Source organism: Strigops habroptila, chromosome 9 (assembly GCF_004027225.2).
Source record: "Strigops habroptila isolate Jane chromosome 9, bStrHab1.2.pri, whole genome shotgun sequence".
NCBI lineage: Eukaryota > Metazoa > Chordata > Aves > Psittaciformes > Psittacidae > Strigops > Strigops habroptila.
The window spans coordinates 27888766-27903068 of record NC_044285.2 but is presented as its reverse complement, the minus strand read 5'-3'; the positions used below and the strand labels follow the sequence as shown (position 1 = coordinate 27903068).

General features: G+C 57.8%; 2 protein-coding genes across 4 annotated transcripts; one reads left to right on the top strand and one right to left on the bottom strand.

Moving 5' to 3' along the window:
* Positions 1 to 1709: 1709 nt before the first annotated feature.
* LOC115612775 (diacylglycerol O-acyltransferase 2-like) lies at positions 1710 to 6717 on the top strand. Of its 2 annotated transcripts, XM_030497496.1 has the most exons (9): positions 1710 to 2202; positions 2308 to 2379; positions 3995 to 4123; positions 4195 to 4302; positions 4556 to 4626; positions 4739 to 4943; positions 5364 to 5538; positions 5616 to 5818; positions 5968 to 6717. In XM_030497496.1, exons 2-9 carry the CDS (start codon positions 2340 to 2342, stop codon positions 6120 to 6122), a joined length of 1086 nt encoding a protein of 361 aa, XP_030353356.1. In that variant the 5' UTR covers positions 1710 to 2202; positions 2308 to 2339; the 3' UTR covers positions 6123 to 6717. The 2 variants fall into 2 exon arrangements, with proteins under 2 accessions (XP_030353356.1, XP_030353355.1); XM_030497495.1 differs by having other exon boundaries at positions 1710 to 2379.
* Positions 6718 to 7547: 830 nt separating this feature from the next.
* P2RY4 (pyrimidinergic receptor P2Y4) lies at positions 7548 to 13237 on the bottom strand. Of its 2 annotated transcripts, XM_030497493.1 has the most exons (3): positions 13137 to 13237; positions 11560 to 11763; positions 7548 to 9255 (listed from the first exon to the last, which is right to left on the bottom strand). In XM_030497493.1, exon 3 carries the CDS (start codon positions 9237 to 9239, stop codon positions 8115 to 8117), a length of 1125 nt encoding a protein of 374 aa, XP_030353353.1. In that variant the 5' UTR covers positions 9240 to 9255; positions 11560 to 11763; positions 13137 to 13237; the 3' UTR covers positions 7548 to 8114. The 2 variants fall into 2 exon arrangements, with proteins under 2 accessions (XP_030353353.1, XP_030353354.1); XM_030497494.1 differs by lacking the exon at positions 11560 to 11763.
* Positions 13238 to 14303: the final 1066 nt, after the last annotated feature.

Here is a 14303-nt window from a genome sequence, read left to right as displayed (position 1 = left end):
TGTTCTCCAGTTATCCTGTTTGGTGTGCCTTATATTTTCTATCTAACTTATAATGTATATTTTTAGAATTTTTATAAGAAATAATGTAGAAACAGCACACGTTTGCTAGGTTTGCACACAAGTTTTATGACACGTATTTTTAGGATTGTTTTATCTTAATCACCTTATTGGTGCATAGGGAGGGGGGATATGTAGGTAGTTAAGGTATGGCGGCCGGAAGATATCGCGATGTACGGAAAGAGAGAGCCCCTCCCTAGGTACTCTCACAAGCCCCATAGCATGGAGAGGGGAATTGTGGGGCTAGGCTGGACAATACCATAAAAGGTAAAATTTGTTAACCTGCCCTTCTGATTGGGTCAGAACAGGTACTTCCGTGTGGCCGAAAGGTATAAAGCACCTGCTGTTGTTTAATAAAACGCTATTTGGTCATCCTCCATATTGGTGTCTGTGATCTTCTAGCCCTAAGCCAGGGGTTGGCTTAGTTCTGCAAGTCTTGGCTGAAGCAACGCAGCAACAGCTCTTCATCCCAGGCTCTTCCAGAGCAAATCTCTAAAGCTGGTTTCTAGCAACCAGGGCTATTGGGGATGCAAGATGGGCAATGTCGGATGCGTTCACCTCGGCAGGGAGGTCTGTGTGCACAGCTGGGTGCTCCCTGACCTTTCCACAGGCACATCCTGCTGTTCCTGAGCCCGCAGGCTGAAGTGTTGGGGACATTTTTATGTGAAGTAGATCAGGTATTTTAAGGGCAATGTCTTGAAGTGCTGATACTACATATAGTAGAAATGCTTTAATAGAAATGTTTGTCCTTTTGATCATAACAGAATTAACAGGGGGGCTGCATGGCTGTAACGCACAGTGTGATACACAGTGACCCTTTCAGGGAGCCCTATAGGGGCCAGTGGTGCCATATTCAAAAGTGAAGCACTGCGCTGGTGGTCAGTGTGCTTTGAAATCTACTGCCAGAATAACCCTGACGGGGTGAAAACCTTTTCTGGATTCTTCTGAATCTGGTTTAAATAGCTGCTGGCACTAATCCTGAACTGCATGAGAAGGGAGGGCATGAATGCTCTGCCCTACCTGGCACTGACCTGATGTGTGGCAGGCACGTTACTGGGTACGAAAGTGAGGAATCGTGGCTGGAAGCTCTGGAGTTGCCCAGCATGGGGCTGGCAGCTGAGGCTGCAATTATTCTAAACAACTTCCAGATGTTGGAATAAAACTCCAGAGAAATCATCACTGCTACTTGCATGCATGGCAGTGTTACCTGGAGCAGGGCACAAGGCATTTACCATCTGATTTGGTGTATTCAGGTTCATCAGCAGAGCACTTTCTTGTGTCCAGGGACTGGGATTCTGAGAGAATTTGGGGGTTTTCTTTCCTGTTAGCATGACTCAGGCACACCTGAGGGGCCAGCTAGGCTGCAGGACAGCTTGGATGTTTTAGCCTTGGCAATCTCAGCTCTTAACTAACCTGCCCCTGTGAAGCTGTAGCCTGCAGTGAATGCTGTTGCACCCTTTTTTCCAGACGCTGAGGTCTTTACAAGAGCACATGATGAGTTTTTGTGGGTTCTAAACCTCTCCCATGAAACATGGTTTTGACTTTAACACCACACTCAATCCTACACGTGCATTTATCCCTTTCTTATGTTCAATGGTAGCTGGCTTTTCCTAGCCAGTACTTCTGGAGAGGTAGATCCTGAGAAGTAGCTCTAGTGAATTAGTTCCTGCAGATTTTCACCATTCCTTTGGCTGTTCGCCTGAAGCCCCATCTCGGTGCTGCTTTTGCGCTGTTCTTGTTTCATTTTCTTCTCATTTTTTTATCCCCCAATCGTCTCCACTCTGGCTGGGCTAGCAGGCTGGGCCGGCTGACTCCTGTGCCCCTCTTAGGGGTGGAAGAGGAGGGGACGACGCTGGGGCTGATGGTCACAGCCTGTCTGGCAGGCTACCTTCCCATACCACGGAGGGAGAGCTTCGGGATGACGTTTAGAGCATAACGGGGTTTGTGAAATACCCAACACACGGACGGTACCATTCCCAGGGGAAGGCGGCCCTCACGGAGCCGCCGGTGGTGCCAGCAGCGGTGCCTTTCCGTGGAGCAGCGGGTGCCCTTCACCACGGCAGCTCCTCACTGCTCAGCGTGACTCCTCATCCTTCTAAGGACCATCAGCTCTTCTTCTTGCTCTGCAAGCCAGGGCTGGAGCAGGTCTGCTCCCCTCCACGGTGGATGGTTTACCTTGGATCAGCTGGTTAAAGCCGCTGGATACACAATCGCCCTCCGGTATTTCCAAACTCGCCTTTTAACCTGCAGAACCAGGGGCTGGCGCAGAACTCCCTGCCACCATGAAAACAATTATTGCAGCCTGTTCCCAAAATCTTAGTGGTAAGATATTTCCGAAGTGTGTTTGAATGGTTTCTGATGCTCTGGAGATGCGAGGAGCTGGGCAGGCAATTGCCGTTCGTTGTCACTGTTGTCTATCTGCTTTAGACTGCTTAGGGGAAAGGGAGATGTTTGGAGCGATTTGGGGTTAGCAGCACCAGGGGAAAACATACAGTTGCTCAATAGGAATTAGATTTCTGACAATGCATTCAGTAACGTTACTCCTGCAACATGCTCCAGAATGCTGCAAATTCCCCTTCGTCTTTCCTTGCTGTCCTGGGCTGCAGAGTCCAACTCTGGGTTTGAAGAGGCTCCTCTCACTGTGGACGGGGCCGGCAGCAGAGCCCGTGGGGCTTCTGCATTTTCTCTCTGTGGTCTGGACATTCATGGAGAGCTTGGAGGGGAGCTGGAAAAAGGAACTAAGAAAAGCAACTGTTTGGTAGGCACAGGTTTGCTCGGCAGAGCTCTGCATCTTCCCTGGAAAACAAATAGGGCCTTGGAAAATTTACATAGGCAGGGCTGTGCGGGCAGCAGGGCTTTTGGCAGGTGAGCAGGGACGAGCAGGAGGGATCGGTATGGGGGAGAGGGAAAACAGCTCTTCAATGTTGGTGATGCCTCTAGTGTTTGTTTTGGTTGTCCCAAACCATTCATGGTTTGGATTGAGCCAGGATGAGTTGAAGCAAGGGTTTGGTGGTTCTCCTCTGAGACTGGGGTCCCCTGGGGGACCTAAGGGTCTCCAGCTTGGGGAGCCATGGGGACAGGTCTGCTCCTGTCTCAGCCAACATGCTGATTTTGGGTTGTTTTCCCAAGAAAACAAGGCTCGTGTGACACAAGAGGTAGCTTGCTTGCAGTCGCAGCAGTGGCTGTGCCGGGTGGTCTCAGACACAGCGGACCTTTGGCCAAGAGCACTGCGTGGGCAGAACAGGCAACTCGGGCTGGTTTTGGGGAGGAGGGATGGGGCTGTGCGTGGAGTTTGGATCCTGGCTCCTGGCCTGGGGCAGTTAATGGTTCACCAAGGTCGGCTGGAGGGCAGGGGGCGGTGGGAGGCACGGAGTGGCTGCGGCTGCTGGACTGTCCCTCGCTGGAGGCAAGGCTCCATGGGTTCAGCTGTGGGGACAGCCAGCCTTGGCCACCCTGCTCAGCGCATGGCCTCAGTCCTTGGCACTTGCTGGGGTTGGACACTGCCTCACGCCTCCCTGCTGCAGCAGCTGGGAAAGACACGAATTCTCTGTGGGCCTGAACACAGGAGGGCACAGGAAAGGTCCTGGCCTCTGGGGAGCTGGGCACGGTGTGGGATGTGCCGCTGCACTCTGCTCTGGTGCTGCACCCAAGCTCATGGACATGTTTGAGCCCAGGGGTGCCCAGCCTGCCCCCTGCCTGGCACAAGGCTGTTCTGAGAGCAGCCGGCATGGTCCAGAGCTCTCTGGCGATGAGCATCCCCCATCCCATCCCTCTTCACCCAACTGTTTCATCCTTTCCATCCTACCTCCCGCCTCACCACTGCACCCCAAATCCCCGGCAGCCACGGGTACCCCTGGATTCAGCCCCGCCAGCCCAGCAGGGCAGCTTTGGTCCAGCCTGTGCTGCCCTGCGCTGGGTGCCGTGTCCCTCCCCACAGGCAGCCGCGCCAGCATCCAGGCCGCCTTGTGCACCCTGCTCACAGCACCCTGGCCCTCACAGCGGGATATCCGCTCCTGGCTCCAGCTCCTCTCCGTCCTGCAGTGGGTACTCAGCTTCCTGCTGCTGGGTGAGTAGGGGGAACTGCAGGGGGTCCCATGAGGTGGGAATGCACCCACTCACCTCCTCCTGCTCCCACAGGAATCGTCAGCCTGCTGGTCCTCATCTACCTCGTGTTCACCAGCTTCTGGCCCATCCCTGCACTCTATCTGGCCTGGATCATCTTTGACTGGGACACACCGGAGAAAGGTGGGGATGGGAAGAGGTCCCCCTTTCCTCCTGCTTTGCAGCAGGATGGGGTGTGGGGTCCCCTCTTTCCCTGGGTCCATCCAAGCATGGCAATTGGGGAGCACCTCATCCCACCTGCTCCTTCATTCCTCTCCCCTACCGTCATCCCCATGGTGGGATGAGGGATGTGGTGGGTCTGTGGGGAGTGTTTCCCATGGACCTCGCTGCCCACTGGGGTGGACATCATCTCCTGCGGTCCCTCCTCGGTTTGCAGGTGGCAGGAGGCTGCCGTGCCTGCGGCGATGGCCCGTGTGGAGGCACTTTCGGGATTATTTCCCTGTGAAGGTATGGTGCAGGGAGCCAGGGTGCCAGGACGGGATTTTCATGCAGGTGGTGGTGGTGCCACCTAAAAGAACATGCCACTGTTACGTCCCCGCAACCCCTTTTGTCCCTACAGCTGGTGAAGACGCACGACCTGTCCCCCAGCCACAACTACATCATTGGCTCCCACCCTCACGGCATCCTCTGCGTTGGAGCCTTCTGCAACTTCATCACGGGCTCCACGGGCTTTGAGGAGATGTTCCCGGGCATCCGGCCCTTCCTCACCACCCTGGCCGGCAACTTTCGCCTGCCTGTCTTCAGGGAGTACCTGATGAGTGGGGGTGAGCCTCTGTGGTTGCCCACCTCATGGGCTGCCCTGCAGGCATGGCTGGTTGTGCTGGCTTGAGGGATGCGGCCACTGCCTGCCCCGCTCCTGCCCAACTCTGCTACTGCCCGGCAGAGCCCAGAGGGTGCAGTGCCCATGGGCAGGGAGCTCTGGGGGGTCCCATCTGCGGGAAACCCGGGTCTGATGGCCTCTGTGCTCCCCAGGAGCAGGGGCAGTGCTCTGCCTGCACCCTGCCTGCTCCTCGGGACCCCACCACTCTGGGAGCTCTGCCGCAGCAGGGGGAGCTCTTGCACTGTCCCTTGCGCTGTCCCTTGCATGGTCCCACCACGCAGGGTCCCTGGCGGGTCCCTCAGAGGGTCCCCGAGCACTGCAGGGGCTGGCAGTCCCACAGCACCAGTGGTCCGTTCCGCTGCAGGGCTGTGCCCGGTGACCCGCCGCGCCATCGGGTACCTGCTGTCCAAGAACGGCACCGGCAACGCGGTGGCCGTCGTCATCGGCGGCGCGGCCGAGTCGCTCTCCTGCCGTCCCGGCATCACCACACTCATCCTGAAGAACCGTAAGGGCTTCGTCCGCTTGGCCCTGCAGCACGGGTGGGTCACGGGCACCGCCGCTGTGGGAGACTGGGGGTCCTGGCACCCCATCACCACTCACCATGTCCCCTCCACAGGGCCCACCTCGTCCCCTCCTTCTCCTTTGGGGAGAATGACCTCTTTCGCCAGGTGGTCTTTGAGGAGGGAAGCTGGATGAGGAGCATCCAGCAGCGCTTCCAAAAGATGATGGGCTTCGCTCCCTGTGTCTTCTACGGCCGGGGCCTCACCTCCATCCAGTCCTGGGGTCTCCTTCCCTATGCCAAACCCATCACCACCGTAGGTGAGAATCTCCCACCTGGGAGAAGGGGACGCCCAGAAGGTGGAGGGGCAGAGGAGGAGGGCACCCCGCAATGGGTGGTGTTGGAAGGCAATGCTTGGCTTGTATCCCCAATAAGCCAGGTGAGCCTGACCTTCCTCCTCTCCTGGCAGTGGGGGAGCCAGTGACTGTGCCCAAGATCGAGGACCCGAGCAGTGAGGTGGTGGACATGTACCACGAGATGTATGTCCGTTCCCTGCTCAAGCTCTTCAATGACAACAAGACCAAGTACGGGCTGTCAGAGACGGACGAGCTGCACATCCTCTGAACATGGCTGGTGCCGGCGGCCAGATCCTGGCTCACAAGGGCCGTGGCTCTTGCGGGTGGGGATTTCAGCCATCCCGGCACGGGGGACACATGGGGGATACAGGGGGGATACACAGGGGACGGTCCCCACTCTGGCCCTCTGCTCCTCTGGCCAAAAAAACTGAGCAGGAAGCAGGAGGAGAGGAGGAAGCGAAGGGAAGGGGAACTTGGGAAAGAGTCCTCTTTGAAAGGGGTTTGGAGGGGCTGTGGGTGTCCCCTGAGGATGTGGGGCTGATGTGGGGGGGATGGAGAAAGGCTGGGGGCCGGTGATGGGCATGGTCCCTGCAAGATAACCAGGACACCATGAGCTGAGGGAAGAGGTGTCATGTGAGGAGGGAACAAGATGGGCTCTTTGGGGTGGCATCCCAATGGTGAGTGGGACCAGGCTGGGGAGATATCCCCTCCTGAGGAAGAGGAGGGATATTCCAGGACTTGGGGACAATGTGGAAGTGGCCTCAGCCGGTACCGTGTGGCTCTGGGCGAGGTGTGGGTGCTGCTCTGGCCCCAGATGAGCCTTTTCCACCACCTCTGTACCCAATACAGAATTCCAACCCTGCTGCTGTTCCTGTGTGTGTGGCAGGGTCGGGATCGGCGGTGCTGCAGCTGTACTCTGCACTCCCCATGTGGATGAACCTGCCACCCGTGTCCCCTTCCTGGCAATTCCATGTCTAGGGCTGGGGCTGTGCTTAATGGGGACCCTTGCACAGCTGAGGTATAACCAAGCAGCTCCCAGGGTCCACCTGGGCCACATCAGGTATAATGGGAGGTGAAATGCCACAGCTGCTTGTACTGGGTTAACTGGGCTCAGGAGGGAGGTTGTCTTCTCTGCTTACACTTCAGCGGTGAGTGAGGGGCTCTCTCTGTATCACCTTCTGGTGGGATGGGTATGTGGGGATGGGACATGGCATCCCTGGGGCCCTCTTCCTCCCCAGATGACCTGGGCTGCTCCTGGTGGGATGCAGCTGTACGTGGTCAGTGCCATGGCTCAGGGGGGTGACATCCCAATGGTGCTATTGGCATCCCTTCCCTAGGCATCTGCAGGCAGGACTCATGGGAGGCAATGGGAGACAGTCCCTCCTGGGCTCCCCATGGTGGGGACAGCCCCATCCCGCCCCAGATGGTGTGTGAGAGTCAACAGTGCTGATAGCCATCTCTGCTCTGCTGTCTGCGTAGGCACTTGGTCAAACAAAAGGGCTGGGTAAACATTTGGAAAGCAAACACCTATAAAGGCAGATTCCCAAGGACTCTCGTCACTGCAGGTGTCACTGCTCTGGCTCCTCGCTCTGGATGACTGGTGGTGTCTTTTCTTCGCTTTCAGACACTTTCTAGCTTAAGGGGGGTAAGGGGTAAAGTCCCTCTCCCTCCTGCTATAGGAAGAAACAGCATAGAGAAAAGGGAAGGGGCTTTATTGAGGGGTGATGGGCAGCAAGCACCCCATGCTGCATCACTCCCTTCCTCTCCCAAGGCCAGCAGTATGACAGGGACATCTCTGACAACCTCCACCAGGTACCCAGGGGGCCCAGTGTCGACTCCATCCTCAGGTTCAGTCTGGTCCCCCCACATTGCTGTTGAGAAGGTTGGAAGGGCCGTGCATGCCCAGGAAGGGACCAGTGTCCCTTCTCTTTGGTGCCCTGTCAGCCTCCCTAGGAGCACCCCTGAATGGGATACCAGCCTGCCTCCCCAAAATGGATTTCTCGGCATTTTTCCCATTCCCATGGGTCCCCTGAAGGTGGTCCTGCCCGAGTGGCACACGCACCCTCTTCCTATGGCATTCCAGGGCAGGACTGGGACAAGGCCCATGGCCACTGGCCCTCAGCCCTGTGATGTCTGCCCCCGCAGAGGCTGGGCGGGGCAGGTTTGGGGACCTGGAGGTGCCAGGGTGCCCACACGGAGCCCGGGGGGGCTGCAACTTGTGGAGAGCAGGGATGAGGTTACTACAATCTCCTTTGGCCCCTCAGCACCTGCCTCTGCTCCGTGCTGTCCCTGTCCCACAGGTGTCAATGGTAGTGTGGCTGCCACCCAAGATGCTCTCCATGGAGGGGGACACCAGGGCCAGGTCACAGGTGGGCACTGTCCGGAGGCGATGGACTGGCCCCCGGCGCAGCTTCCCCCGGTACTTGTCCCCAGCCATGAAGTACAAGATGGGGTCAAGGCAACTGTTGATGCTGGCCAGGGGCCGAGTGATCTTGTAGGTGAAGTTGATGATGTTGAGCGTCTGACAGCTGGCTTGGAAGTAGCGGGAGGTGTAGTAGATGGTCCGGGTGATGTGGAAGGGCACGAAGCAGATGGCAAAGACAGTGAGCACAATGATGATCATCTTGATGGAGCGCTTCTTGTAGGAGGGCATTTGGGGGCTGGGGCTGGAGAAGCTGGATTTGCCAAGACTCTTGGCCATCAGGCAGTAGCACAGAACAATCACTAGGAAGGGGACCCCAAAGAGAAGGGCCATGATGGAGGAGCTGTAGTGCACATAATGGTCAAACTCCTCGGGCTTGGTGGTGTCATGGCACAGGGTGGTGTTGCCCTTGGAGCTGGTAGTGACAAAGATGAGGTTGGGGATGAGGCAGATGATGATGACAAGCCAGGCACCCACACAAATGATGCGGGCATACTTGGTCTTCGCCCAGTTCAGGGAGCGGATGGGGTGGCAGATGCCCACATAGCGGTGGACACTGATACACGTCAGGAAGAGGATGCTGCTGTAGAGGTTAGCATAGAACAGGAAGCGCACCATCTTGCAGAGCCACTTCCCAAAGGGCCAGTTGTTGCGATCAGCATAATAGTAGACCAGGGTGGGGAGGGAGAGGACATAGAGTGTGTCAGAGACAGCCAGGTTGAACATGTAGGTGGTGGTGGCATTCCAGGGCCTCATCCTGGAGATGAAGATCCACAGGGCCCAGGAGTTGAGGGGCAGCCCCACCACAAAGACGATGCCGTAGGAGATGGGCAGCAGGATGAACTTGAACTCCTCGTCAAAGACGCACTTTGCCTCCGCCACCACGGTGGTGTTTCCTCCTGGCCAGGGAGTTGGTGTCGGTGTCCACAGGGCAACTGGGAACGTCCTCACTGAAGTGGCCATGTTCTCCGAGCCAGATCTAGGGGAGCAGTTAATAAAAGCACATTAGTCGTTGATCCCGACCATTGTCAGGCACAAAGTGTGGATGGGAGCCAAAGATGCCAGATTTTCCCCCCCTCCAGGAGCTCCGGCCACTTTGATGATTCTCTGGTTTTTCTCAGCTCGCGCGTTTGGGCCTCGCGGGGAGCTGAGGGGGACTTAACAAATCCTCCCCTTCACAGCCCCTGCAATGACACCCATTAATCATCCCTTTGAGCAGCGCGCAGTGACACCAGCGCCGCGTGGAGCCGGGAAGCATGCCTGAGACAGAGGACCACGCCGGCCCCGCCGGGCAGCAGCCCCACGGCGCGCCAAACAATGAGACCTTTATAAGCAACAGCAGCCCCTGACCGGTGCCAGCACAGCCTCTTGGAAGCCAGCTCAGCCTAATTGGCACCATCCTGACAAAGCTGCTCATCCCAGAGGGCTCCTTGGCAGAAGAAAGGCAGGAGGAGAAGAAAGGCTTGTCTGGGGGAATATTATGGCCTGGAGAAATCCTTGGGGGGCTGTTAAAGGAGCCTTTGGGAGTGAGTGTCCCTGGACGGTGAGGGGCCTCCAGCTGCCGGGTATTCTCCGTAGGAGAGGAATGATCTAAGCCCTGCAGAGAGGAGCTGCACCGGAGCCAAGTCCCAGCTCAACACAGTGCAAGTTCACAGGGCAGGCAGGATGTTTCCTTTTGCGCAGTGTTAGGATCAAAGCCTGGGATCTGCATGCTCCTGGCGAATTGGGCCCCAGCGCTGAGGCAGGAGGGAGAGCTGACAGAGGGTTGCGTTCGTGTCTCAGGATGTCTAAAGTTCAGAGCCCTCTCCACCAGAAGGAAGAAGGAGCTTCTGCCACCATCATGGTGTTCAGCAAAGGACCAGTGAACGCTGCCTGTGCATTGGCCCCTCCACACCTGCCACCATCCCTGGCAAAGCAATTTTGGATCAGCCACTTCTGCTGTCCAAGGATGGATGCTCAGATGAGTAACCTGGGAGCAGGAGCATCTGCCACGCTGCCAGCAGAGACGAGGGTGCAGCCAAAACCATATCTGACAGAGGGAGCACTGGTGTGTCTCCGGTTTCTGTTGGTCCAGAGCTCACTCGGGAGGTGATGGGCATCAGGATGCATCCTCTCAGCCTCCTTCATCCCTTGGCTCCCTCATCATCCCCGTCCTGTTTGTTTCTTGCCTTCCGCAGGGAGATGTGCAGCTGGATGGCTTCTCATGGCAAGCGCTGTTTCAGGAACATCCCATAGGGTGTACCCATGGGGTCAGCTGAGGTGTGATAAATCTTCTCCCTGCAAAGCCTCGCGTGCAGAGACATCCCTGGGTTTACAGAGATGGTCATAAATTAATCAGGAGGCAGATGGGCAAGCAGGTGGCCACGAGACCTGTCCCTCGGTGCCACACACACCTCCGCGCACTCTGTTTGAGTAGTGGGCTGAGCCACAGCTTCAGGCTCACATCAAACACCCAGCCACTTCCTTCCTGCCGTGGCTGGTGCAGGCCACTGCCTGGCTTTATTACAGGGATGAGTTCAGAGAGCAACAGGCAGGTCCTGATCAAACATTAACAGTGGGAAGAACTTGCTCTGTTTTCCCAGAACCAGGAGGGAAAAAGAGCTGGTAGCAAACCCTAAGCCTCTGACCGCTGGTGCCAGCGGTGGCCCTTGGGGTGCTGTGCTGGTTGTGCTGGTCCCGGCGCAGCAGCTGTGTCTCTCCAAGCTGTGATGCTGCTGAAGAAATGAGGCACCGGCAGACTTGTTTCCGTTTTCTAAGTGCAAGTGAGCATGAAGACTTGAGCACGACCAGACCGGAGGTGCTGCAGGGTTCAGTGACCAAAGCCAATGCCCACAACATAAGTCAACAAACAACTAAGATATGAAGAAGACAATAAATAAATCTGGTGTGAGAAATGCATCAGGAAAAAGCCTGGGCAGCTCTGTGGTACCAGACTGCTTGGAGGAGAGTGCAGGTACACAGCTTCTGGCAGCAGATAAAGCCCAAGCATCATCAGTGCTCAGCAGCATGATTTCACCATTCCTAAGCAAGCTTCCTTTGAGGATAACCGCCGAAAAATAAAAATGCAAAAGAAGCTGACATTTGACAAGCTTTATCTCAACAGGTTTCCTGCTTCCTCATCTTAGTCATGATCGCAATCAGTGGTTTAACTTGCTGATTCACATCACAGAATCATAGAATGGTTAAGGTTGGAAAGGACCTTAAGATCATCTAGTTCCAACCCCCCCCCCCCCACCAAAAGCAGATTCCAGCTGTGTAAGAACAACCTAGGGTGGAATCTTACCATACATAAAAATGTGTCTGCAGAAGTTTCCTTTCTTGCATCAGTTCACCCCAAGGACACGTCACCACCAGCCCCATTCCTGTTCCTCGCTGATGTCCCCAGCAAGGCTCTCCCTGGCTGTGGCCTCTCCAGAGTGGGATTTTCAAGGAGGTGACATCTGAGCCAAGCACTCAGGCTCACTGCCAGAGTGGGAGATGGAAGGTGCTGCAGGGAAAGGACATGGAGCTGGGGATGTGATGCCCGCTCCCACCCTGCCCGTTTTGTGGACGCCAGAGAGCTGTGAGGCTGGGGAATCCCTTCCCCATGGCAAGCACATCCCCCAGGGATGTCGGCTGTGAGGTTGGCCCCTGCAGTGCCCTGGGAAGGAGCGAGCAGTCCTGCGAACCCCCTGCACGGCCATCCACCAGTGGAAAAGAGCAGGGGCGGGCTGGGGGCTGGGGGGCACGTGCTGCCCTTGGCCCTTTGCCGCATGAATGGGAGCTCTGCCCTGGCTCCTGGCCCCATGGCCGTGCCCAGCCTGAACGAATCCTTTGGTCCCGGTGAGAGGCAGCAGATGCCCCCAGCCCTGGTGCCCCAGCAGCTGGCCAAGAATTCCTGCCCTGGGGATTTATGGGATGTTGGAAAGGCACCAATGAAATGAATGAGTGGGGCAGCACTGATGGCAGACTCTGCCCTGGAGCCAAAGTCCTGCCTGCTGGCAGGACCGGATGGGGGTCAGGGATTGTGGTGTAATGAGCAGGAGCTTTTGAGAGGGGATGTGAGAGCAGATTTGGGAGGGGAGGGAGCAGCTGCTGAGAGACACGGGGCTGGGTGAGCCTGGGACTGGCTGCTGCTGGAGCACAGGAAAAACAGGGCTTTGCTTCTCGCCCAAGCGTTCGGAAATTGCAAAACAAGGGGAAATTATGCAAAACATCCTGCAGAAGGACCCTTGTCCCTAATCGCCACGTGGTTGATGCAGCCAAAGCCCCGGCACAAGGGGAGCGTGACCTAATTTCTTTTCAATCGTTCCCTTTGACTGCAAGCGCAGCCAAAGCACGATCCGCCTGCGCTGCCTGGGTGCCGGTGCCTCCTCCCCAGGGACACCAGCGCAGTCAGGTGCTTCTCACTGCCCACCACATCCCCTGCTCTGAGGTGACCCCTTTCTCAGCAGGGTGGGGGGTGAGGGTTTCCTTTCACCCTTGGGTGGGCTGTTCTGTGTCCCTCTGCCTCCCCAGGGAAGGGCAGGAGCCCACAGCAGCCCAAGGGCAGCTTCGCCCTGTGGGGAAACAGCAATTTGAGGAGGAGGAGAGAAAGATAAAGGAGAGGAGGTGGCCACACAGGGAAGGATTAAGGCCCTTGGTGATGGACGAAGGCAGTGGCGTGTTAAGGAGGAAGATGCTCAGAGGGATTTGGGGATGGTAGAGGGATGGGGAGAACTGGCTGACCCACACCCCCCCAGCCCTGGGTTCCCACCTCCATCCCTTGCAGGGCCAAAGCTGCTCACTACAGCATCCCCCCGGTGCCCAACTGGATTTACATGGCCATGGTGGGGCCATCCCTCTGCTGCTCCCTGCCCAGTCTGGGCTGCCCCCGCTCACCTGCAGACCCGGCTGGGGCGGCTCTCAGCAGCGGGGCACCCCCGCGGGGCTGGGGGCCATGCTGGAGGGGCTGCGGGTGGCCCCTCGCCGTGCCCTGCCGCGCCGTGTGCCCGCTCCCGCTCTCCCAGCGCTGGGAGCAAAGTGCCCGGGAGAGGCAGGGCTGGAGGCGGGCAGAGGAGGGGCAGGAGCCCGCAGCGATCCCTGCCCGTGTCCCTGCCCGCCGCAGGGGCTGCCCGCAGGGCTCAGCCCTGCTCTGCTCCCATCCCGTCCATTGCCCTCGCAGGTTTTGGGCCATATGTAACCCCTGCAGCAGCCCCCAAAGCATGGGACTTGTGGGTCACCCATAGGGCCACAGCCCTTTCCCTGTGGGGGTGAGGACCTTTGGCCATGGGGACTAGGGCCCCTCACACGTGGGGATCAAAGTCGCTCCGCCATGAGGCCCGTAGCCCCTCATCCTTAGGGACCGCATCCCCCTGCCCGTGGGGACCATGGCCCCTCGTCCACCCTATGGCAGCCTCCCTGCCCCACCGGGTCCACGCAGGTCCCGCAGTGCCCGCACCCCGAGGTGCTGCCCTGCTGGCACCCCAGCCCTGAGGGGCAATCCTGGGGACACAGGTGGCCACTGCCACCTTGAGGCCAGCCTGGGCATAGTGTACCCAAAACCAGGGCCACCTTGGGCGTCACAGCAGCCAGAGCCCTGTTGGGCTGGGGTGTCCCTGTGTTCTGGGGGGACCGTGTGCCCCCACTGCCTGCAGAGCAGTGCCTGGTCGGGGGATTTAACTCCTTTGCCAGCGTGAAGGCGGGTGAAGGGTGTGTGCTGTGCAGAAGTGATGGTATTGTGATGAACGGGCCCGCCGGTGGTGAACCGGTGCACGCTGAGATGTTGAGGACCATGGCCAAGAGGGGGGTGGCCTGGGGAGGAGCAGAGGCGTGAGGGGCGGTGCAGGGGAAGCCCGGGGATGCCTGGGCACAGAGGGAGAGCTTGGGGGACCCCGGCTGTGCTGGGATGAGCAGGTAGAACGGTGCGTCCCAAGGGGAATCGTGCCACTGAGGGCAGCCCCAAGGGCTGGGGTTTGCAGGGTCCCCAGTTAAACAGTGGGAGGCAGGGGCCAATGTTCTGGTGCTCCCCCCTTGCCCCTGCACAGAATGAGGCATTGCACACATGCG